At 36.6% G+C, this 26,031-nt stretch overlaps 1 protein-coding gene across 1 annotated transcript in view; it reads right to left on the bottom strand.

Moving 5' to 3' along the window:
- The window catches only part of LOC150094373 (uncharacterized), a 76,266-nt gene that overhangs the window by 5,706 nt on the left and 44,529 nt on the right, over nucleotides 1-26,031 (bottom strand). Inside the window, exons 5-6 of the mRNA XM_090412455.1 lie at nucleotides 6,145-6,314; nucleotides 4,810-4,958 (exon numbers count right to left, since the gene is read on the bottom strand). Coding sequence (XP_090268581.1) covers nucleotides 4,842-4,958; nucleotides 6,145-6,314 — 287 coding nt within the window. The 3' untranslated portion in view covers nucleotides 4,810-4,841. The remainder of the gene's footprint in view (nucleotides 1-4,809; nucleotides 4,959-6,144; nucleotides 6,315-26,031) is intronic.

The following is a 26,031-nucleotide window of genomic DNA, read 5'->3' as shown; positions in this document are numbered from 1 at the left end:
GGTAAAGAAGGGAAAATCAGATTAGAGAAAATTAGCTAAGCAGGACAAAGTAAATCCAAAAGAATTTTTTCACTATGTAGCAAGCAAGAGAAGAAATGATTATAGAAAGATAATCTACAGCAGGACAGGACAATATGTCAGTTCGTGTGCTACAAGAATGTGCATGAGAACTAGAAGTTCTTCCGATTATATTCTTTAATCTAAGTTTCAGCTCTGCAAAGGTTTCAAGGGGGTGGGGAACAAGGTAAGATAGTTCCATTACACAAAGTTGACCCCAAAGCAAAATAACAATTTACAGAACAATAAGTATCTCTGGAATGGTTAAAGTATTGGAAAAGTTGGTTAAAGGTAAAATTCAGGAATGGGTGGAGAGCGATATGGTACTCTATAGGTGGAAGAATAGCTTTGTAAAAAGTAGGTCCCTAAGTCTCATTTTATAATAAAAGAACAGCAGAATTGGATGAAGGAAATGCTATACCATGATACTGCTGGATTTTGCTAAGCCAGCTGATAGAATATGACATGGAAAACAATTACAAGTTGGAACAGTTGACCCCAAGACATAAGAGGGTAGTGTATGGTTGAGTGGAATCCAGGCAAATGAGGGTGATTAATGGAATGCCTTAGGGCTCTGTACTACTACTGCTCCTATTTAATTTGTATATTAATGACATAACAGAAGTAAGAAGGGGGGGGAATATCCAGTTTTTATTATTATTATACAGGCACCTCTGTGGAGTTTGAAGAATCATCGCAGGAGATCCAATCTATCATACCTCTTCTTGAACCCATTAACAGAAAAAGCACTCACAACTGACTCTGGTAACCCATTCCACTCATTCACCACTCTCCAAGCAAAAAATCCCATCCTCACACCCCTACTGACCACACCTTTATTCAACTTCTAGGGATGACTCCTTGTTCTACTCTCTCTAGCCAAGTGCTGAAATATATCCCCTGCATCTATCCTATAAAATCCTTCAAGCAACTTAAATGTTTCTATCATATCCCCTCTTTTTCTTCCATCAACCAACTTCTGCAATCACACACCTTCAATCTATCATCATAGGGCACATTCCACAGGCCACTCACCATCTTGGTCGCTTCTGAATCCTCTCCACCGATTCCACATTCCCAAGAAACCTAAGGGACCAGACTTGAGCACAGTAATCCAGATGTAGGCATATCAAGGCCTTATAAAGAGGAATTACAACTTCCTTATCTCTACTTGTTAATGTGTTCTTCGCTAGCCAAGTAATCTTATGGGCTAATTTAGCAACCTTAGCAATATGTCCTCTAAACTTTAACTCTCTGTCTACCACCACCACCCCTAAATCTCTAGCTTCATCTATTTCCTTGAATACAGTGCCATCAATGTGATACACAGCTTGTAATCTATTTATCCCAAAATGCATAACTTTACATTTTTCGACATTAAAATAACACCCATTAACTTATGCCCATACTGACAGCCAATTTAAATCATCCCACAAGCTCACCTTGCCTTGATTAACTCTACATTGCCTTGATTAACTATTACTCTACCTAATTTATTACTCTACCTACCTATTACAATACCTAACAGTGACGGCTGAACTGGATAAGGGTAATGGGTTTACGGTGATTCTACTGGACCTTGCCAAGGCCTTTGACAGGATTCCACATGGAATTCTAATCAGTAAATTGCAGCATATGGGAATGGACATAGGGTTGGTGAGATGGATAGGAGGGTGGTTGACGGAGAGATATCAGAGAGTGGTTTACTCGGGAGTAGAGTCCACAAGACGGCCTGTGACTAGTGGTGTGCCACAAGGATCTGTTCTTGGACCACTGCTGTTTAATTTGTTCATAAATGATATAGGAAATGATCTGAGAGGAACAGTTCATTTGTTTGCAGATGATGCGAAGTTGGGTAGGGCAATAGTGAATGCAGATGACGTCAAAATTTTGCAGGATGATTTGGATAGATTGGAGGTCTGGGCTAAGGAGAATGGATGTCAGTTTAATGTGGCAAAATGTAAGGTTATGCATTTTGGGGTGAAAAGATTGGCGGCAGTTTACTGCATTGGTGGAACCGTGCTCCAGGAAATTGATGAGGCACGAGATTTAGGAGTGTTGGTAGATAAGGAATTGAAATTTAGGGGACACATTGCAAAAGTGACCAAAACAGCTCATCAAATCACTTGGTTGCTGAAGAATACGGAGACAAGCAGGTTATTGTTCCTCTGTATCGAGCCTTGATAAGACCCCATCTAGACTACTGTGCTCAGATTTGGTCACCTAGGTTTCTTCTTGATGGGGAGGAGGTGGAGAGGATCCAGAGGCGAGTGACCAAGATGATAGCAGGTCTGTGGAATGAACCGTATGAGAACAGGTTGAGGATTTGTGGGTTGCAAAAATTGGTTGATAGGCGGAGGAGGGGAGATATGATTGAGACATTCAAATTACTGAAGGGTTTCTATAAAATTAATTCAGAAGATATTTTTGAGAACAGGGCTGGTTGTGGGAGGACTAGGGGACATCCATGGAAACTGGGCAAAAGTGTGGTTAGTAAAGGTGTTAGAGCTGGGTTCTTTACTTTTAGAGTAGTGAATGAGTGGAATGCGCTCCCTGAATCTGTGGTGGATGCTGTGACAGTGAATGAGTTTAAGGCGAGGTATGATAGATACTGTATGAATGTCAAATAGTTGTGATGAATATGATTTGGGGCCTCGCTCGATGAGTCTAATGACTCCCTGGAGTTGCCCGTAATAATAGTAATAATAGTAATAATTTTGTATCATCAGCAAACAACTGAATATTTCCTTTCAGGTTATTTCCTATATCATTTATGTGCAAATTAAACAGCAATGGTCCCAGCACTGAACCTTGCAGCACACCACTAGTCACCTGTTTTTGCCTCGATTCTGCCCCTCCATATACCACTTTTTGATATCGGTCCAGCAGCCACCCTCTTATCCACTTAACCAGTATCACATCCATTCCCATTTCTTCTAACTTACATAACAATGTTTCATGTGGTATTCTGTCAAATGCTTTTGCAAAATCCAGCAGAATCATTGTGTAGCCATTTCCTTTATCCAACAGCTGTTACTCTATTAGAAAATAGTTGGCAAATTACTAAGGCATGATTGACTCTTTACAAAGCCATGTTGACCCTCATACAGTATCATATTTTTATCTACCCATTCTTGAATTCTCTTTTTTAACAATTTTTCTAGTACTTTTAAAAAAACCATGCCTCAGATACTGATCGGTCTATAATTTGCTACTGTAGTCTTAGAACCTCCCTTATGCAAAGAAATAATTTTGCTCTCTTTCCACTCCTTTCGAACTCTACCAGAGCCGAGACTTAAATTAAACTGCTTAGTCAAGCATTGCCAGTTCCCTTGCAAATTCTCACAAAACCCCTAGCTGATATCCCATCTAATCCCACAGCTGTACATCCTCTGTCCAAAAAGAAACCGAACTTTTCGAAAATAGAAGACACTAGTGGCACCACCTATTGTAATAATTTTTGTTGTCGAAAGCGGCAACCTTCATTAGTGTTGTAGTCAACTGTTTATGAAATTTGTTTCATTAGAAGCCGAGTTATAATGCCAAGAGTGACAGTGTGTCCTGACGAACAGCTGGAAAATGAGTTTCAAATGGAGAGCTGCGATTGACTTTTGTGTTAAACTTGGTAAAAGTTTTACTGAAACACATCAAATGCTTCAAAAAGCATACGGTGATGAATGCTTATCCCGTACTCAAGTTTACGAGTGGTTTAAACAATTTCAAAGTGGTCGTGAGATGCTTGAGGACGACAAAAAGCCGGGGCATCCAAAAACTGGACTGAGCGAAGTTAACATCCAAAAAGTGCATGATTTCATAACCCGAAATTGTCCATGAGATTGATTGAAGATGAAGTGGGGATTCCAAAATCAACTGTGCACAACATTTTGACCGAGCGTTTGGGCCTTCGTAAATTGATTTCGCAATTTGTTTCCCACAAGTTAACCGATGACCAAAAAACGTATTGAATTGAACACTGCAAGGACCTCATTAAAGGATTCAAACTGTAAGGACTCAAACCTCCTAAACGATCGTTACTGGTGACGAAACGTGGTATTTTGAGTATAAGCCTGAAACAAAGTGCCAAACTGCTGAGTGGAAACCACTAGAAGAGGAGCATCCAAAAAAAGTCGCTTGGAGAAGTCGAAAGTAAAGACAATGCTGATTTGTTTTCTACGATTCCAAGGGTATTATCCACAAAGAATTCGTTCCACCTGGCCAAAAGGTCAATGGTAAGTTTTGTATTGAAGTTTTGAAGCAATTGATAGCGAGAATTCATCGCGTACGGCATGAATATTGTGACGACCGACTGTTTGTTAAAACACACTGTCAGTCTTGGCACTATAACTCGGCTTCTAATGAAACAAATGTCACAAACAGTTGACACAACACTTATGAAGGTCACCGCTTTTGACAACAAAAAGATACAACAGGTGGTACCACTAGTTTCTTCTATTTTCGAAAAGTTTGGTTTCTTTTTGAACAGAGGGTGTATTTACATTGAGATTTTGCAATATCCTAAGGACCCCCAATTCATCCACCTCTGTGCCCACATTGGTGTTCTGTTCCCACAAGACAGATATAAAAATAGGCATGTACACTGAAGCCTTATATAGAAATGCAAAGATTTCTATATAAGGTTCACTCAAATTATGAGCTCAATATGGATGAATTAATTTGAAGTTAAGCGTGTACAACTTTTCTTCTTTATGACTTTTGCTAAGTAAGTAATATTAAGATGTGAAAAGTACCTACTGTTATATCTAATACACAAACAGTTAAAAACTTCAGCTGTATTCCAGAGGTAGAAAATAAGGATAACGCTTAATCCACTGTTCCATAATTTCAGATGTGAGTGGTGAATTTAAAAGTTCATCAATAGCATTCAGTTCATCTTCTTTATCCTGAAAAAATTGGATAATTTAAATTTTTAAAAAAATCACAAAAATTCATGAAAAGAAAATGAGAAAAGGACAAGTATTATTAATTAGCAATGCCTATAGATTAAAAGAATAACACAAAATCTAAGAGAAATGAAAATACTGAAATCACATTAGAAACTGATAACAGATAGGAATACAAATATTTACCATTCAGTTTTCAGTTATTAGTGTTGTAGAAATCTTGCTAATCAGGAAGGTCTGGAAACTGAGGACTGTCAGGATTACTGTCTGTTTCATCATAGATCTACAGTGTTTCAGGTGAAACATTTGCAGTGCCTGAAGTCGAAAGCCACAGAAATATCTGATGTTGGCCTACTGCTCTGACACACACACACACATTTTTCTTGGCTATGTTTTTAAACATTCAACCCAGTGAAGTTGCTTAATGTACTTGGATGTAATTTTTCACACATTAAATAAAAATTCATTAGCTCTTGTTCCATCCTGACAAGAAAAAAAGGTTTAGTGTTCTAGCTCTTTGATTTATTCATCCTTCAGTGCAAACTTGTCAACAGCAAGTCTAGATCTGCATCTGCTTCATTTTCATCACTGTCATCATCAACACACATTCACTCTTTTTATCAGGATTCAGAACAATATTTATAATTTCAGGTCCGTCTAGTGATGAACAACAGGTGTGTCTTAAGTCAATGTTCATCCACTTAGCTACACTTTCTTCATGGTATGCATCGTCAGTATAATGCAGTTTCAACAGCTATAAATTCATAGCTAATGAGAGTACAAGTCTAACAAATCTGGTCACATATTTAATAACTACTTTGTGGTTTATGGACCAATTTTGACCACATATTTTATTGCATGGAAATTCCAAAATGCTTCTTAAATCTTTGAAGCCATCTTTTATATATAGTTGTATTCATATCCTGATGAATATATCTATTCAGCAAGATATGAATTCACATTAAAACACACACACACTAAAACTGAAAATGTCCAGTAACTGAGGCATTCTCAGTTTTAACGTGTTTCCTATTGTGATTGATTGACTTAGACCTCACAGCAAGCCAAAGTCAATCAATCACAATAAGTATAATCAACACAAGTCAAAATGTTAATATAAACATATAGCACTAATACATTTATTTTAAATGCATAAACACTACTTGATTAATCTAACAGAACGTACTTTTAATGTTCTCTGAAGAGCACGAAGAGACAAGGCAAGCTGACTTGTACGCTTATTATCGAAATGCAAAAGCATAGTTCTGTGTCGTCTGTTTCTCAAATCCACACCATCTAGTGATAAATCTGCTTGCTTTATTACTCTCATGACTTTTTTTAATTCATCCTCATTCTCTGAATAGTAAAAACAAGCAATACAAATAAAAGCCATTATGAAAACCACAATTAATGCCATTATGAGCTAAGATGAATAAAGAAAAAATAGTCAACTCTCACTATAGTCAACAAATTGGAACCAAAGAAATGGTTTGTTATCGTGACTTTCCTTTCGCTAGCACTAATACTATGAGATCTTGTTGGATTTGAATGCTGTTAGAATACATAATTTTCAGTGTTAATGATACTGTAAATGTGAGATACCCATAAAATTATGTAATGAAATAAAGAATTTAATATAACTCACTAATATTTCATGATGAGTAATCTCATCACATCGGAGTGAAACATACAGTGAGCTGCTGAAGTTACATGAAGCAAGAAAGAATTAAAGTATAGGTAGTTCCCACCTTCATGAATTAATTGGTTCCTGACGACCATTCGTAAATTGGGAATTCCTAAAGCGGAGTTTATTTGCCTTAGAAATAATGCTATAAGTGAGAATTAAATTTGTAAGAAGGAATATATAAAATATAAAATTAATACTAAATGATAAGAAAAGATTTTACTGGCCAAAGATTTACATATTTAAAAAATAACATAAGAAAAATTTTAAATTAAAAAAGATTATTCGAAAAAACATTAGCTCATTTCTTATATCACCAGGTGAATTGGCAGACGTCGAGGTAGTAGAAGATATATTAGGAAGCTTCAGTGTATATATATATTTTTTTTTCAAAGAAGGCCTCGAGTGTCATCTGCATCGTTGACTTTCACTTCTTTTCACTTAAAATAGCTCGACAGCAAGCAGAAGCATTATTCATTTTGCGGAAAAATTCACTAAATCGTTCAAAGTCTGAATCTTGTGATTCAAAGATTGCTTCTTCTAGGCCTTTTAAAGTAAAAAACTGAGTTGGAGTTTTAACGAATATGAAACTTCATATTCGTTATCTTCTTTGTTTCTTTCTTGTTCCTAATTCAAGGAGATCATTGGAGCATATGAACCAGCTCATTAACATCACCTTCCAAAACTTCCATTTGAAACTGGCTAGCCATACCTAAGCTCTCTTGAGGTTCAGAATTCACAATCTTTGTTGGGTCTTCAAAGCCTTCGAAATTATCATTAATCTGATGACAAAGTTTATGCCATATTTCTTTCATAGTTTTTTTGGAAACTTTATGCCAGGCTCTCTTCGTTACCCGAATTGCATCTAAAATGTTGAATCTCTTCCAAAACTCTTTGATAGAAAAGTTTCCATCTTTATTAGTTGCTTCTATTAACATTTTAAAAGTCTCTTTGAGATAATGTGCTTTAAACATTGCAATCACTCCCTGATCCACTGGTTGTAAAAGAGAAGTTGTATTTGGAGGTAAAAATACTATTTTTACATTAAGGTAAATGTAAGCTACTGATGAGGGATGGCTAGGTGTATTGTCAATTATCAGAAGCACTTTAAATGGAATTTGTTTTTTCTCACAATAAAGTTTCACTTCAGGAACAAAGTGATACATAAGCTAATCTTCAAATAGCGAACCCGTGAGCCAAGCCTTCTTATTTGCCTTCAATATTACTGGGAGAGTATCTTTATTAATTCCTTTTAAGCTACTTGGATTTTCTGAATCACAAATTTTTTGATGCACAAACAAGGGTTTTAACTTGCAATCGCCAGCAAAATTTCCTCCTAATAGTAGAGTGATGCAATCTTTTGATCTTTAAAACCTGTCGATGCAATTTGCATCATAAAACTGTCTTTTACGGTGCAAGTTATTGCAGGCATCTGTTCCCAAAAAAAGGTCAGTCTCATCGACATTAAAAATCTACGATGGCACAATTTAAAATCAAAATTCCAATCTAAAAAATTCGTAAAGCAGGAATTTGTAAAGTGAGAACTCCCTGTACTTCTGTTCTGCCAATCTCCAGCCAGTCACATGTACTATTAGGACCATGGCAAGAGAGTACTTGGTCATTAAAAGTTCATTATTTCTTGGATGCTCTAATAAGGAGAGAAATGGATGGCACTCTCAGCTTTTCAGTCTATAAGAAGTCTACGTTTGCTGGAAGATACAGTCTTCTGATGAATATAGGGTTCTATGCACTAAATTCACACACACACACACACACACACACACACACACACACACACACACACACACACACACACACACACACGTTCAAAGGTAACATTTATCTGTTCCTCCAAGGACACACTCAAACAAGAATGACAGGCTAAAAAAAAAAAAAAGAGTTTGAACAGCTATTTTTCATCCAAAGTAACACATTTTCGATAACTATTCTTACTAATAGCCTATTTTTTTGACACCAAGATAATCTCCATTCCTTGGATAAAAGACCTCTCTAAACATGTCTCAAAAGTCCTTAAAAATTTGAATTTCAGATAATCTTCAAGTCAATAAAAAAGATTTCCTTGATCCTACCTTCCACAAAAGATAAACTTGGTTAATCTTGTTTTCTTGTTCCTGCAATCTTCCTATTTTGGCCAGATTGGTCGTACTGTAGACATCCAGCAATCAGAATATTTGGAATGCATCTATTTCCTTTAAGCCAAGAAATCTGGATCGCAGAACATAGTTTCTACTAGCCACAGGAAGCTACGGACAACACAAAAATTCTTCACAAGTTCTTCGAAATTTCAGAGATTCTTTAAAGAATATTATGAAGCTTGGAATCAACCCAATCCTAATCAGAATGACGTCTTAAAAATTTCCAAATTCTGGGAAACAGTAACACCAAACTCTCACCAATAATCCTACTTTCAAAATGCAGCATATGTACCTGTCACGCATACACAAGGTTTTTTTTTTTTTTTTAAGCACACGCACGCACGCACGCACACACACACACACACGAGCTTCTATAGTTTAGTCAAGTATAGACAAAGCCCTTTGGTCGGCAAGACCTGGGTTTGGTTCCCATCAGCAATGTGAGGAATCTTTATCTGGTCTCTTTTGATGAAAGGTGAGTTAGCTGGTCTCATGCAGATGCAGGGGATTTTTTCACCAGAAACTTGGGTTTTTATGTCCCCAGAACAGGCAAACTGGCCCCCACAGACACATATGGATTACAGTCATGAATATGTCCCAGCCGTATGCTGATCCTGAGCCTGGATAAAATGGGGGGGGGGGGGGGGAGCAATGGTGAACTATCCTGAAAAAAATCTCACCAAGAACACTTGAGTAATGCCTACAAAGTCACCTAAGGTTGGAAATAAGTGAAAGGAAAAACCCACCACTACACACACACAGAGATATTCTCAAGTTCATGCACATGAATAATCGTTTTTCTTGTATATGACTCTATGAAATTTCTAGATACAAATATCTTAATTTAATGTTAGTGGTAAATTTAAACTTAGTAATTTTATTGTTTAACCTGTTCTGTAGAATAACCTTACGTCTTGTAAGTATCCTTTGCTTTTTGGCTATGTTTGCTTACAACTGTTAATGACCAAATTGTCTCTTCCCATGGTCCTAATAGTACATGTGACTGGCTGGAGAGCGGCAAAACAGAAGCACTTTGTTACCTTCGTTTAGTTCATTCTTGCTTCAAGTAGCACATACCTTTCAATCTAATGAGGTGCAGAGATACTCATCATGAAATATTAGTGAGTTATATTAAATTCTTTATTTCATTATGTAATTTACTTTGCACAGTCAGTTAATTAGACTACAATAGTGTGTTATAATGAGAGGTGACTATAATAGATATTTAAATCTATATGAATTTATCAAGATTATTAATTCAATGGATTATTAGTTAATAAAAGTTATATATGAAAGAGAAAAAATCATTTTTTATTCTCACTGATTTCATCAAAAATCATTTATTTACCAACAATACAAATAATTTCACTTTTATGTTGATTATAGAAAAAATAGTTTAAAAAAATCCAGAATTTTTTCCCTTAAGTACGGACTGTATAAAATCTTTATACAACAAATAATTCTTTTATGATAAGCATGGGAAATAACAACTCAATGAAGGCAGTAATATTCCTAAAATGATGTATACAATGAAAAATAAAGATTTGGAAATTTTTTAATTCACGAAATCATACAATAGAAACTAATTGATGTGATCCCCTATCAAAATAGTCCCTGCACTGCTGATGCAATGGAATTGAAGATATCTTCCAAATGAAGATATCATTTAGTACCACAGTGACTCTTTCTTTCTGATTGCAAAATAAATAAATAAATAAAATTATGAGCATGCTTTTCACATTCAGTCATGCTTAACAAGCTTATTTTAGCTTGGGGGAAGGGAATGATCAACTTGATACAATTTCCTATTTAATTTATATGATTCATCAACAGTAATGACATTAACTAAAATCCCAATCACTTTCTGATAGTCTGGTCGCAAGCTTCTGTTTGGTTCTGCTTCTGTATGTCAGTGAAAAGACATGAGGCAAATTTGGTGGAATGTAGTATGTATACTCAAATCTTTTCTCAGAGATCATTTGGCAGTTGCTAACAGGAGAGGTTCATTTTATCAACCAAAAAAGAATAACCAGAATGTTTGGTATCTGTAATGCTAAATAATATTAGCATAACTTTCACCTCTGATTGCAACAGGTTTCCTTCTCCACTTTTTTTGTTATGATTGTCATTAAGTTAGAATTTAATTATATGATCAATTAATAGATTCTTATTTCTTGATACACCATTCTAAGATTCCCACAATGATACATACCATCAACTCAATTCCAAGAAAATATTTGAACTTTTTCATACGTTTTTATGCTGTATTCAGTGGTTTGGGCAAAGATCAATGAAATGTTATAGATAAATGAGAGTCTCATTCAAAAAAAAATATCCAGAAGTATTTCACCTTCTATTTCTGCTTCAGTAACATTAATGTTGGCAGCATATTTCAATAGTCCTCTGCAAAATCCACTTCTTTTCCATTAATATTTCTGGAAGTATTAATGAAGGTGCTGAATTTGTAGGTAAAATCAATAATACTATAAATAAAAAAAAAACACAAAAAAAAAATGAAAATAATTAATAATGAACAGGAATCAAAATTAGCTTACTGCTATATTGAAATGGAATTCTCTCTGGATTTAATATGCAATCCAAAATAGTTTGCTAAGATAATTGAAAGTCAAATGCATGTTTGGATCTCTAATGAGCCTCCTGATGAGTGACAGATAGATCTTATCTAAGCCAACTGTTCCGCAATGAGATTTGGCATGTTTCCATGAACAGTGCTCTGGTGAACATTTGAAGATCTGCCACTTAAAGGTGGCAGATCACTTTCTTCACATGATGAAACATCATGCTTACTGGGTGTCTTGAAGCAGCTGTTACTACCCCTCAAAGTAATATCCTAGGGCCCTACCCCCACCCCCACACACAGATTCAGTGCTGATAACTCTTGAAGGGAATGTCAAACATACTCAGAATCTCTTCATTTGAGAGTACAGCAGCAAAATAGTTATGCACATGTTGGCCACTTCATAATACACACGATCTATATCTGACGGTAATGAAGGTAATAATAAAGTAAGCTTCCCAACCAAATAAAAGTAATTCTGGTACTGCTCCATCTGCCAGATACCGACTATAGGTAGTCCAAGTATAGCTATTTGGGGGAACTGTCAAAGCCATGCTGTGGTCAAGCAACTGAATACTCTTTTTGTAGGAGTGATATTCTCTAGTCCTTCACCTTCCATTTGTGTGTCAAGCTCAAACTTTTCTCTATCACTAATCATGAAAAGTATCATAAATCATTCAAGTATGAGAACAGATAATCAATAAAGAAACATTATTTGCACTGTAGGCATGAATGTTTTTGAATGTCTTTAAGTGGGAGGTGCATTTCATTTGAAGTGTCTTGAAATACATAGCAGTTGCAAGTTTAGTCTTGAAGAAGGGTTTCCAGATTATCTAATCCTTGATCCACCCACAAGGGTGGGTTAGCAGCTGAAGTCTGAAGTTCTAACAAAACCCAAAGTGATAATCAAAACAACTGCTCTTCATCTCAACTCAAACTACACTCTGTATGATTCCTTCTATCACAAAGGTAGTACCTGTACCTTTGTAAACTAAAAATCATCTCTTTATTCTTTGGTTTAATATTTTGCCCTTTTATTGTCTCAAGCTTGAATTTCTGCAATCCAACTACTCAAGCAGTGAAACTGTCTTCCTTGAAGACTTCAATGCTCAGAATGGAAATTGTTTTAACATCTTCAATGCTACTGACCAAGTTGAAAGAAATACTGAGGTATTTGTTCTAAACCAGAAAAACTGGTTTAGGAAGGGTCAAGGCTATTAAAAGTGGCCTAATGCAGGCTGTTTACTGGCTCACCAGACTACCAAATAATCTTTGGCATACTCTTAAAACCCTTGACCTTTTCTAAACCAGTTTTTCTTCCACATGAACTGTGAATGTTAGTCGATTTTTGCTAACTCAGACCGTAAACTTGTTTGAGTTTCCTTTTCTGAAGAATCTCCCAAGTATTACTTAGCCCTGTTTTCTTTAGCATTACAAGGCAAATGAAAGATTTTTATTTTCTTTCCCACTGGCTAAGCAAGTGCATCTGCTACAAAAAGCATACAGACATACTCCAGAATCAACTGTACAGCTATGTTGCTAAGGTCAAGTGAAAAGTAGCACTGAATAACATTATGTGCATACTGCTGAGAAAGCACTCCCTCGTTGAAATAGAGGTATATCCTCAGAGGAGGATATACCTCTATATATAATCTATATAATTTTAAGCAACATTGATTATTCCACATGGTTCTGATTCCAGACAGGCAGGGAGATAGCTATTTAATGGGAAGAACTTTGTGAGTTAGAGATTACCATAACTGACCTCAGCAGGTTTGCATCAGAAGCAGGAGAATATAGAGAGATGAGCAGTGTGATAGAGGGAGAGAATAACGAGCAAAATATAAATGAAAAAATAAGAGTGGGGATGGAAAGTTTGAATAATTGTGAAGTTTCCCAATTAAGACAATTAAGATAGTCTTAATTGGGAAAATGAATGGAGAGTAAGAGTGGGTAGCTTGCAGAGAGAGATGAATTGAAAGAGGAGGTGGAATGTCTCGGGAATTAGTTGAGAAGTGTAAAAGATGACATCAAGCGAATGGAAGAGATGAATGCAAGGCAAATCAGAGTAGGAGTGGGAGAGAGTTATAGGAATGATAAAAGATAAGAGAATAGAAACAGTAGAAGAGGGGGAATGAGAATTATGGAATGATAGAAGAGGAGAGAATAGAAACAGTAGGAGAGAGGGAATGAGAAGAATGCAAGGGAATGCTGGATAGAGAGATACCAAGATGGTAGGTAAGTAGTGGGAACATGGAGAGAAAGTATTAGAGAGAGGAGAGAGGGATGCAGGTGAGCAATCAAGGAACAGAGTGGTAAGAGGTGTGATGTATGAAGACACAATAATCCGTGATGTGCAAGACAGGACATCAGAGGAGTGTTTGCCTAGAGTAATGACGGAAAGTGGGGCTAAGCCAATTAAGCAGGGTGAAAGGATAGATGAGATGATTGTAATGGTGGGCACGAATGACTTGAGAGGCAGTGTAAATCGGGTGGTGAGAGAGCTGAGATTCATGCTTGAGGTTGTACAGAAGAGAACTCAGAGAGGGAGGATAGTGTGTGCGTGTGTTGCCCAATTATGATAATGATGAGCTGAGTAGAAGAGCATTAATAATGAATAGCTTGATAGCCAGAATGTGTCAGAAGAGAGGTTTGGAATATGTGAATTCTTGGAGAACATTTGAGGACAGAAAGGAACTGTATGCAAGAGACCATTGGCATTTGAATGAGAAAGGATGTAGGCATATGGAAAGATTGCTGTTCTCTGAACAAGTCAGTGTGTGAATGCAGGGAAACTAGAAGTATCAGGATGAATGGGAGCAGGGGTGGCCTCTTGTGGGAATAGCTACTTGGCAGAAGGGAGAATACATTGGGTGATGCTAAGTCCAGTGAAGTCAAGAGGGGATAAGGATAGGTATAGAAACAGTGACATTTTTATGCTTTATACTAATCAGGAGTTCCCAACCTTTTTGTTTCCTAGAGCACATTCTAAAATACCCATAGGGCGACAGGCAAATTTTTTGAATGCCTTTGTTAAATGAATACATACAAAGTTTACATTATAATTAAATGTTTTATTACTTAAAAGTTCACATCATATAAAAATTTAAACATATATATGTAAGTCAGTGTGATCTTTGGCATTGCATTTCATTGGCCAGTGCTTCATAATTAGGAGAATATGATGATATTCCAGTTCTTAAACTGGAATGAACAATTTCGAATGCACGTCTATTTTACATTGTATGCATTTAATACTCATCATTTATCATTAATGCATGTGTCATATAGCACGCCATGAATTGTTGCGTGATTATTTCAAACTATATGGCACATGGTTGAACAGCGGCGGGCACACACAAGTTGGTCAACGGGCGCCATGGTGCCTGCGGGCATAGGGTTGGGAACCCCTGATACTAATGATAGGAGTATCTGGAATAAAGAAGATGAATTAGTGGCACTGATAGCATCAGCCTGTCCGAAGATTATATAATAACAGAAATAGAAGTAGTAGGATACAACATTTTTCGAAAGGATAGGAAGGGAAAATGCACTGGTGGAGTACTGCTTATGATAAGTGATGACTTATGTCCTCTCAGAGTGGAGGCTTTGGAGGGCAGTGACACTAATGGTTTTGAATGTATATGGCATGATGTAGAAGTGGACAAGAAAGGATATTTAGTGGGGTGTTGCTACAAGCCAAGAAGCACAGAGGATGAGGAGTGGGAGATGCTTAGGCAGTTGAGCTTGGCAAGCACAAGAAGAATAATTGCTATGGGAGATTTTAACTATAGCAGCATAAACTGGGAAGAGGAAAATGCACATAGTAAGAAGGGAATGGAATTTTTAGAATTCTTGAGGAACAAATGTCTTAGGCAACATTTAATAGAAGGAACACAGGGTTCAAGAGTTTTGGATTTGGTCATAGCATCAGAAGAGCTGATTACAACTGAGATGGCATCTCTTCCCCAAGTTGGAGAGAGAGAGTGACCATGTGGTTTTGACTTGGAAGATGAATAGACATGCAGAAGTATCAAAGAGAAGGGAATGTATGTGGAATTACAAGGAAGGTGATTATAATAGTCTTGGATATCAACTTGGGGAAGTTCCATGGGAGGGGAGAATTGGAAGGCCAGGATATCATCAGGATACCGATTCATTCAATAAACAACTCTACTTTATTGGGGTATTTCATCCGAGAAGTAGGCTTTAATACTAGCGAGATAGGGAGGGTTTGAGATTTAGAAGTGCAAGAAGAGTGTGTTTCAAATACTGAGTACTCTGGATGTCAATAAAGCTGTGGGACTGGATGGAATTTCACCATGAGTTTTGATAGAATGTGCTAAAGAACTGACAGCTCCATTGACCTTTTCAACGAAAATCTTACTACTATGGGAAAGATACCCATCCCACCACTGCCATTATATTTTTAGGAGCCTGTATAGCTCAGTAGAAGTGGCGTTTGCACTCTACAGTGCTTGACCGCACGAAGAAAGACAGAGGTTTGAGTCTCCAGTCTAGTTGCCGAGTGGAGCAACATTTTCTAAGCCTTTTTTCAACTGGTTCTTCCCGAATTAGTCGATCTCTGGCATGGGAAAGCAGGTTTTTTCATCCTGTAAACTCAATTTTCAGACATTAAAAATATTGTATTAGGGTTAGGGACCACGAGATGGCGGCACTTATTAGCCATCTTCTTCTTCACTATACCGATTAATCAGTACAGTGAAGAAGATGGCATTAGGTGATTTTTTTTTTTTTTTTCAAGGAACAAAGATACTTCATATGCAAGCCAGCCTTGTTTGTTTATACTTGGATAAAGGATTAAACAATATAATTTCTTATCAAGTATAATTTACTTTGCAACCCAGTGAAATACTTTCATTTCACTTAAACCTGATATCTGAGAAACACTAATAAAAATTTCTCAAACCACGTTATCCTTAAATTAAAGATGCCAAGAAGTTATATTCTTGTTTAATCCTTTATCCAAGTGTAAAAAAAAAAAAGGTTTGCACACACGAAGTATCTTCATGACTAGGCTACTTGTATTTAATGACTTCACCTTAATTGTCTTAGTATCCCATAATGCAAAGCACACATCCTTTCAGATAATGGACATTAATGTCATGGATCATATAGCCACATTATGGGAGGGAAACTGGATGCCATCTGTATGGGCAATGTCTAAGAATCTAACTCATCTTAATGCATGTTCCTCTGCTCTTTTCTATCTACCTTTTAGGCACTATGATGTCAAACTAATAGTGATTAAAATAAATACAAACCTCCATGAAAGAATCCAAAACTCTTCCATATTTACTTCCTCATTCATGGTATAAACACCAATTTGAATTATGTGCACCATCACCTATAGACATCAAACCCAATCTTTTGTTTTTGACGACTCCGAATTATACTGCCACAACAGCATTCTATCTTAACTGTCCGAACTACATCCCACATGATTCTTCTATCACAAGGGTGATAATTGTGCTTTTGTCCAATGCAATATTTCTTGCCAGAGGAGGCCCTATCTTGAATTTCCTATTTTTGACCTTAAGTGGCTAACGATTTCTTTGCTTCATTACACTTTCACATTCACTTTACCAACATTCCTGGCATAAACACCATTTGCAGTTCACCTTCAATATCCTAATGACACACTTCATGATTTTTGGCAGATACTTGTCAGAAAATGCTTTGTAGAATCCCTTAGTTTGACCTCCTCAGACTCTAGCTTTGCATGCCTGGTCCAGTAACATTCATCTGCTGTATTCAGTGGGCTTCAAATTCCAAAAACCACCCTGACCTCTTACCTTCATATCTTTCATGTTCAACCTTATGCAAGCCACTATCCAAATAGTAAAGTCATCTTCCGGGGTGATCTTAACATCCACAAACTCCAACTGGCTTCCCTTTATTCATGTTAGGTCACTGCTTAGAGCAGGAACTTCTAAATTACTGCTCTAAACAATAACCTAACATGAATCAAACATCCACCTATCCAACTTCCTGATAACCCTCCCTATGGTCCCAATATCCATGATCTCTTTTTAATTAGTTCTCCTTCAAAACACACACTCTCTCTCTCTCTCTCAGTAACTGTGATGACAATCTTGTGCAAGACTTTTCTTACAAAGAATGTCCCCACCCCCAGCCTTCAACTACTCCAAATCTCATGTCTTTTGGCACTACAAAGGTACCAAGTGGGATGACCTCCAAATCTGACTTCATAAAGACCAACAGCAGAAAATTTGAATCCTATCATGGAAGACATCAGAAGAAAGCTAAACAACTTAGACACTAAAAAGTCTTCATTCTAATGGCAACTCGCCAATACATGGAATGGAAACAAACATGTATCTGGCCTATTCTAAAAGGGAGAGTCTACCATGAAGTTGTTGATCCACCATCATTACTTCAATTTAAAATAATGGAGAAAGTCAACAGTAGTCACCTTCTCCACTACCTAGAGGTCCACCAGTTAATCAGCAACCATAGGATTATGGCAATCAAGATCCACAGTAAATCTCTTAGCCTACATCACCTATCACTAACAACATGACAAGGAAAGGTTCAGATAAATATGTGCTGTTGCTCTTGAAATTTCTTCAGCTTCTGATCATGGCTGGCAATGAGGCCTGCTAAGCAAACTTTGATATACCAGCCATCCTCTGTAAATGGACAGCCAGCTTTCTCTCAGGATGCTCATTGCATATCATGATGAATGGCTCCTTCAAAATTTTTTTTACCAATACAGAAATGCCTCAGGGCTTTGTTCTATCACATTCCCTTCTCCTATATATGAATGACCTACTCTCAATTACCACTAATCCTATTCACAGCTTTACTGATGATAGTTCCATTCAATAAACCATGCAGTGCTCAGACATCCCAAGCTTCAAAATCATTTGCAACCAGCGTTAAACACTGATCTCCACATGATCTTTCAATGAGACAAAGACAAGCCATCTTCAATGTCACTAAAATACAGCATTGTTTTTTCTCCCACAAAAGGGATCCAAGCTCACATATCCTTACTCTGCAATAAACAAATCACCAGACAGGATAAGATCCCTACCTCCCTCCCCTTGGATTGACATTTACCCCCAGCTTCTCCTGGCATAAAACATCTCATCAGTTTTCTCAGCTTCCATAAAACTATGCATTCTCTTCAGTTCAAGATGCTAGTTTTCACCCTTCCAACTACTAACTGTATGCAAATAGTCTTGTGTTCACAGGAATGCAGTTCAGCTCTTAGATGATCCCTTTATCAGAATCACTTCAACCTCTATCTCACAGATATACTGTTTAAGCTCTATGTCTCTTCTATTACTTCTATGGTTATTGCTCCACTGAATTGCAACTATCATCCCTCCACTGTCTATTGAGTCTATTAAAACAAGAGCTGATCAACATCGCTTTCAGTAAACTGAAAACACACCCAATCTGCTTTACCTCTTTCTGTTTTCTTCCATCTAAACCCATCTCCCAGAACTCTATTATATAGTGTAACCTGTGGGGGTATTCATAACTAAAAATTCACACGTATACCACATTAATTAATTAAATTTTAATAATATGTAGATATTTCGTCTTAAGTACTTTAAAACCTCTTTATAAAATGTTCTTTTCTGCATGAGACAAAACTTTATAAGACAGATTAATTGCCACTTCTATTCTCTTATATATCTTATTTGCTTTAGCTGAATGGAATGCATGTTTATACCAAATGAATTTCAGTATAATATTGTTATCTCTGAACACCTCTTGAGGGTACATATCAGGAAACTGATGATATATCTACATCATACAAGAAAAGTTAATCTATTGATTAACTTTTGTTTTGTTCAATGTATAATTTCTCAAGGTTTTTCACTTTAAACCATAAAGACTCACCATCAGCTTCTAGATGAATACAAATATTTCTGTGGTTTAACAAATCTTCATTTAAATTCCAGTATGGAGATCACAACTACATGGCCTAGGGAATGGAAAAAATCAGTTTATATACCTTTGTTGAAGAAAGGCGATGCAAGAGAGTGCGAAAATTACAGAACTATAGCACTGATTTCTCATGTAAGTAAAATCTTACTTAAGATCATTCAGAAAAGACTGGAACCATTCATGAAGAGAGAAATGCCAGATGAACAGGCAGGATTTCGAAAAGGCAGAGGAACAAGAGATCAAATCACCAATGTGAGATGGATAATAGAAGGAGCACAGGAATATCAAAAAAATGTCTACCATTGTTTCCTTGATTATAGCAAGGCTTTTGACTCTGTAGATCATGTGAAACTGTGGAATGTGTTAAGAACAATGAGAGTACTAAAGCATTTCATTATCCTTCTGAGGAATCTTTATTATGAACAAGAAGCTACTGTCCGAACAGATCTTGGAGAAACGAAGTATTTCACTATAGGTAAACGGGTGCAACAAGGATATATTTTATCTCCGTACCTGTTTAACTTGTACAGCGAATAAATTTTAAGAATGGCAGCACTGGAGAAGTCTTCAGTAAGGAATTAAAATTGGTGGAAGAAATATTAATAATTTGGGGTATGCAGATGATGCCACCTTGATAGCAGAATGCAAAGAAGGTTTGGAGGAACTTATTACGAAAGTTAAAGAATAAAGTGCTAAATATGGCAACATGTGAACTTAATGATTTTGAAGTAGATGGGGAGAAAATGGAAGCAGTTAACAATTTTGTGCTCCTAGGATCCCGAATTGATAAAGATGGTTATTGTACTGAAGAAGTTAGAAGAAGATTATTACTCGGAAAGAAAGCAATGACAAATTTAAGCAAGATCTTTAAAGATATTACCCTCACAACAAAAATCAGAATCGTGTATGCAATGGTATTCCCTGTGGTACTGTATGAATGTGAAAGTTAGACCCTGAGAAAGAGTGAAAGAAGGAAGACAGATGCATTTGAATTATGGGTTTGGAGATGCTTACTAAGAATACCATGGACTGCAAAGCAAACCAATAAATCAGTGATAGACAGAATAAAGCCAGATTGCTCCCTCGAAGCAATGATCATCAAGCAAAAATTGTCATACTTTGGACATATTATGTGAACAAATAGTCTGGAGAAAGATGATGATGCTTGCTAAAGTTGATGGAAGCAGGAGAAGAGGAAGACCAAGAATTAGATGGGTGGATGGAGTTAAAGAAACAACTTGAATGCACTTCGAAATTCTGAAAGATATGGCCTGGGTCTGAATGGAGAATGTGTGTTCATAGAATCACCAGGAGTCGTAAATGACTTAATGGAACATAACAACAACGACGGAGATCACATGTTTATAAACATAGCAGATTTATTAAAATAAACAATATAACCCAAGTTTTGCAAGTCATCAGAGTTACATCATCAAGGGTACAAGACTCGTGTGTGTGTGTATATAAAAACTAGAAAAAATTAATTATAACAGATGATATAAGAACTTCAACACTAGCACACATAAACAGAGTGACTGGAAAAAGCTATTGTATTAACTAATGTGCAAGCCAGAAAATGCTATTTGTTGCTGTCATGTTCTGTGGCACAGAGCATATGATATTCCAGTTCCATGGATTTGTGATGAATGCAGATAAAACGAGAATGATATTTTTGCAATATGGAATGGTTCCCCAACAGATTTTAAACTGTCTCAAAAATAAATATACTTCATTCTAGTCAATTTACCTTAAATGTAAAGAAAAAACAATCGACTAACTTTTAGATATACAGAAAACTCTTGATTTAACGGACTATTAGAGACTAAGAGTTGTCCATAAAATTAAAAGTCTGTTACATCACAAATCTTAGGAATAGTATTGAAAAAAAAAAAAAAAAAAAAACCACATTCAGTGGTACAGTATTAATATATTTTAATGAGAACATTTTTATGCAAATACCATTTTACTGAATATTGGGCTTGAAAAAAGTATCGAGTTTCAGTTGCTTTCCATAACGATTGAAAATACCGAAAATGTTCGTAATAAGCAATCACCTCTGGATTTGAAGATGCACTGATGAACAAGATGATGTCGTCCATGTGCTCTAACTACTGCTAGTTTCAGATCAGCTGGAACTGCTGCTTCTTCCTTGTTGTCAACCTCCTGATCACCCAGTAGAACATCTTTAGCAATCTCTTCCTGGTTGAGAATTTGGTAGCCTTGGTCACTCTCATCAATGTCTAGCCATTGTTCACTGTCATTCTCAATCATATGGTTCACTCCCATTCAGTGACTTGGTCCAGCCATTAGCCAATGTTGTAGCCTTTATCTCCTTCCAAGAGGTAGCAAAATTAAAGATAGGGCATTTGATGTTGTATGTGTGCAAATTTTGAAATGTCCTGGCTCCTCTTGTATCTTCTTTGGGATCGTTTTCATTCTCAAAGACAACTATAACCTCTTCAAGAAACTTCTTCTTATACACCTCTTGCAGACAACAATGACTTCCTGGTCTAAAGCTGTATTATAGAAGTGGTGTTTGGAGGAAGGAAGATACATTTTATTCTTCCATTCCTACTAACCAATTTCTCAGCATTCAGATGTGCTGATGCATTATGAAGAAGTAAAACAGCTTTTGCATCTTCAGGAGAAATTTTCAGGGCCTCTTCTTGGTAGTTTTGCACTTCAGGTATGAAGTAATTGAAAAACTAGTCAGAAAAAATGTCACTTGTAAATCAGGCATTCCTTGAGCTGGAATAGATGACAGGCAACTGGTTCATAACATTCTTCAAAGTGAGAGGCTTTCGTGCTCTTCCAACTACCATCAGCTTGAGGCAATGCAACCAAAGCAGATGTGCACGTGAACTATTACGAGTATGCACGAAATATCATGAATATACGTGAATGTATCCAAAGACGCAATTTGCAAACACTGCCGATCGCTTCTGATTAACCATTGTATTATTTTTTTTATTAATTATTTCATTATCTGTATTTATTTGTCAAATTATGTCCAATGAATTGGGGTCCGTTAAATAAAGAGTTTACTGTATTAATTCTTCATCAGATGGCATTTACAATTTTTAGTTTTTCAAGAGAGACAACATACCGATTGTTATATCTATGCTATTTCTACTTCACATCATCATCATCCAAGTCAAAATGTTGGAGCCATTAACTTTAACTCCTTATTACATTATGTTCATAATATACATTGCTTGGAAAAAAAAGTCAGCAGACACTCCCCATGGACAAGGTGCCATATAACAAGTGTTTGTAGCCAGTATAATTTGAAGGAACATGATGCTCCCAAGTCAGTGCAACTATGTCCAGGTGAAATGTCTCTGCGAGACGGAACTGACAGAGTTTGAAGAGGCATTGTGATTAGGATGCCATGTTGTAGGCCTATCTGTTTAGCAAATTGTTGACGAATTAAGCCATCCCAGCTCTACAATCAATGATACCATATTGAGATGGAAGCACAGGGAGTCAACTGCAAGTGCTATCTGCAGTGGATGACCCATCACACTCACTTAAAGTGACCATAGGGTGCTATGAAGGACAATATGTAAAAACCAGCATTTGTCGGCTGACACACGTTGAATGCAGAGAATACAGAATGAATGAATTTCCACCCTAGAATGAATTCCAGACATTGACTAGAACAAAAATCTGCACAAAAACATTCAGCACCAAGGCTCACAACATGGAAGGACTACAATATGCAAGCCCCATATTACCCAAATGAACATGTAGCATTATCTCTAATGGTGCAATGAGTGTATACAGTGGAATGTGAGAGTTTGGAAACTGTGCTATGGGGAAACGAATCATGCTACACCCTCTGCTGAGCAGATGGATGGGTGTGGCGGACACCTGACGAACATCTCTTACCAGACTGCATAATCCAGTTATGAAATCTGGAGGTGGTGGTGGAATGCTATGGTCCTGTATTTCCTGATTTGGCCTCATACCTGCTTTTTGTGATGCCATGAACATTGAATTCTGAGACGTATCTGACATTCTGGACAAATATAATGCAATGCTTCCTACTTTATAGCATTTCTATGAAACAGCCCATTGTCTCTTTTGGCAAGGCAATGCACAGTGTCATAAGACTGCTGCCATAACTGTGTGGTTTGTGGACATGAACATTGCTACACTTGACTGGCTTCCACAGAGCCCAATAATCAACCTTACTGAACATCAGTGGGACGAACTGGAGCATCAGGTGAGATCAAGGGACTTCCCACCCTACAACAGTACCTCAACAGTCCAGGACCTCATTACATGACTACAGGAAGAATGATCCAAAATTCCCATTGATCACTATCGTACACTTGTGGAAAGTATGCCCCATTGGAATGGTGCAGTCATCACAGTGAAAGGAACTCCTACATCCCATTAAAGTGGGTGCCATGGTTGTCTGTTCTTCACACCATGGTGTCCACTGACTTCCTTTTCAAGTAGTTATGTTTCAATAAAGACCATTAGCAAGAAAGTATCAACAGCTTTAAACTACCAGTCTCTAGATCTCCTGAAGAAATCTCTTGGGTTCCACTTCCATATATTAAAGGAATTTCTGAATGTATTGCTCAAGTTCTAAGATATCTTATTATTGCAGTGTTCTTTCATTCTGTCCAGAAGATTTCTACCTTCCTTTCTTCACCTACAGATAAGCTTTTTTTCCACTTAGCTTTCCAGATGTCTATCAGATCCCTTACTCCTGTGGGATCTGATAGACATCGGGTAGCCTGGCAGATCTGCAGCTATCCATCATGAGGAATATAAATCAAATATCATACTTGTGAGCAGTCTGGCCTGGTAGAACATGCCATCTCACTGAACATAGTGTTCTTTGGAAGAAAACTAAATTCTTACATAAAATTAAATTCCTTGTTGGGCAGTTTTACAAACAGGGTAAGGCTTTTCTACACTGACCAAACTTCAACAGTTCTCATGGTCTTCACTTATCCTGTTTATGGGAAATATTGTACACATCTTTTGTAAATTCCTGATTATAATCTTATTATATTTTTTTTAAAATCAAGAATTCACTGATCATCTACTATCTTATTTACTCTGTAATGGTGATTTAAAATTAATTACTTTGTTGCATTTTATTTTATGTTTTACTGTTAATGTGCTGAGGATGTCTTTATAGCATTTCTTTTGGTATAATACTGAGGCAAAAGTTTTGCGTCTATTAAATTTACTTCCACATAAGTTTGAATTTCCATTTTTTATTTCTACAAGGATTAACCCTGGTGCAGTGTTTGCTACTTTATTTGTTTGTTTGTTTGTGTGTGTGTGTGTGTGTGTGGTGGTGGTGGGGGGGGGTTACATAGCATTTCCGAGGACTCTAAATTTGCTTATAAAACAGTCATGATCAATACATGCCATTTTTGTTTTTTGCCAAACTACTTGGTGGCCCGTATTTGTTGTGTTGAAGACTAATCTTGATCTCTTCTTTTTTTTTTCTCAATGTCTTTTATCCTGTTCAGATGTATATCTTCAAGACCATCTTGCCTGGCCTACACAACAAATGCCATAAGACCAATGAATTTTGTATACTCCAAGTTTCTTTATGAGGAGATGCAGAGGTTTTGGTGGATATAAGAATACTGATATCTTATACATTGAGAAAGAAGCTACTTCAACAATGCAATCACAAAGCAACACAACAACTTTGTCTATACCATTCTTAATTAATGTATGGTAATGAAATTACATGACTGAAATTTGTTTATTTAACAAGAGAGAGAGAGAGTGGCTAAAGTAACAAAAAAGAGACTATGCCTAAGGTAACAAGAAATCGGTTATGTTTAATTCACAAAATTTTCACTAATTGGGTGGGAACAATAGAATACTTAATTTAAAGTCTATCTGAAAAGCTTGCACCCAAATATAAAATTCACCTTTGAAGCAGATCACAGAAAATTACCCTTCCTTGACATCCTTCTCCTTCTCAAAGTTTGTGAGGAAGAAAAAGATTGATCTCTTCAGTATATAGAAAAACCAACCACAACTGGAAGATTTCTTACATGCTGCTTCACACCAACACCCATTACAAGAGATAGGCATGATAAAAATGTTATGGAACAGAACCTACATTTCCAGATGTCAGGGGAAAAAAATGAACTGCATTATCTCCACTACATACTCTCTTCCTCAATGACAAAATTCTTGATATGCCTTCAACAGCTCCTTCAAATAAACAAGATTTTAAAAATGCAATTAAATTATCTTACATCAAGAATGTTATGGACAAAGTTGCTATGTGATTACAATGTTTAAAGTGGCTTCTTTACCAAATGTATATGATTCTGAGGTTCTTACATCCATCAAAACCTTCATATCCTGCCATAAAGAAGTCAAGAGTACACAAAATTCATTGTTCTTGTGGCATTTGCTATGTAGGCTTGATGGGACAGTATGGAGACATGCATGTCTGAACACATAAAGGACGTTCATAAAAAAAATTAAAGGACTGATGAGGATTATACTTCCACACAATAAATACAAGCATCCAAGTAGTTTTTTTTTTTTTTGGGGGGGGGGGGGAAGCCATATATTGATCATAACTGTTTTAAAAGAACATTTTAGAGAAGACTCAGAGAGCCTTAGAAGTGCTATGCCTGTTTTGTGTGTAATTAACTTTTTGCATCTATTTTATAAAAGTCTTGGTATCCCTGATGATGTAAATCCAAT

Source organism: Typopeltis vanoorti, chromosome 22, assembly GCF_054136105.1.
Source record: "Typopeltis vanoorti isolate ZY-2024b chromosome 22, IOZ_Tvanoo_1.0, whole genome shotgun sequence".
In the NCBI taxonomy this organism is placed as follows: Eukaryota; Metazoa; Arthropoda; class Arachnida; order Uropygi; family Thelyphonidae; genus Typopeltis; species Typopeltis vanoorti.
This window is presented reverse-complemented; position numbering and strand designations above follow the sequence as displayed.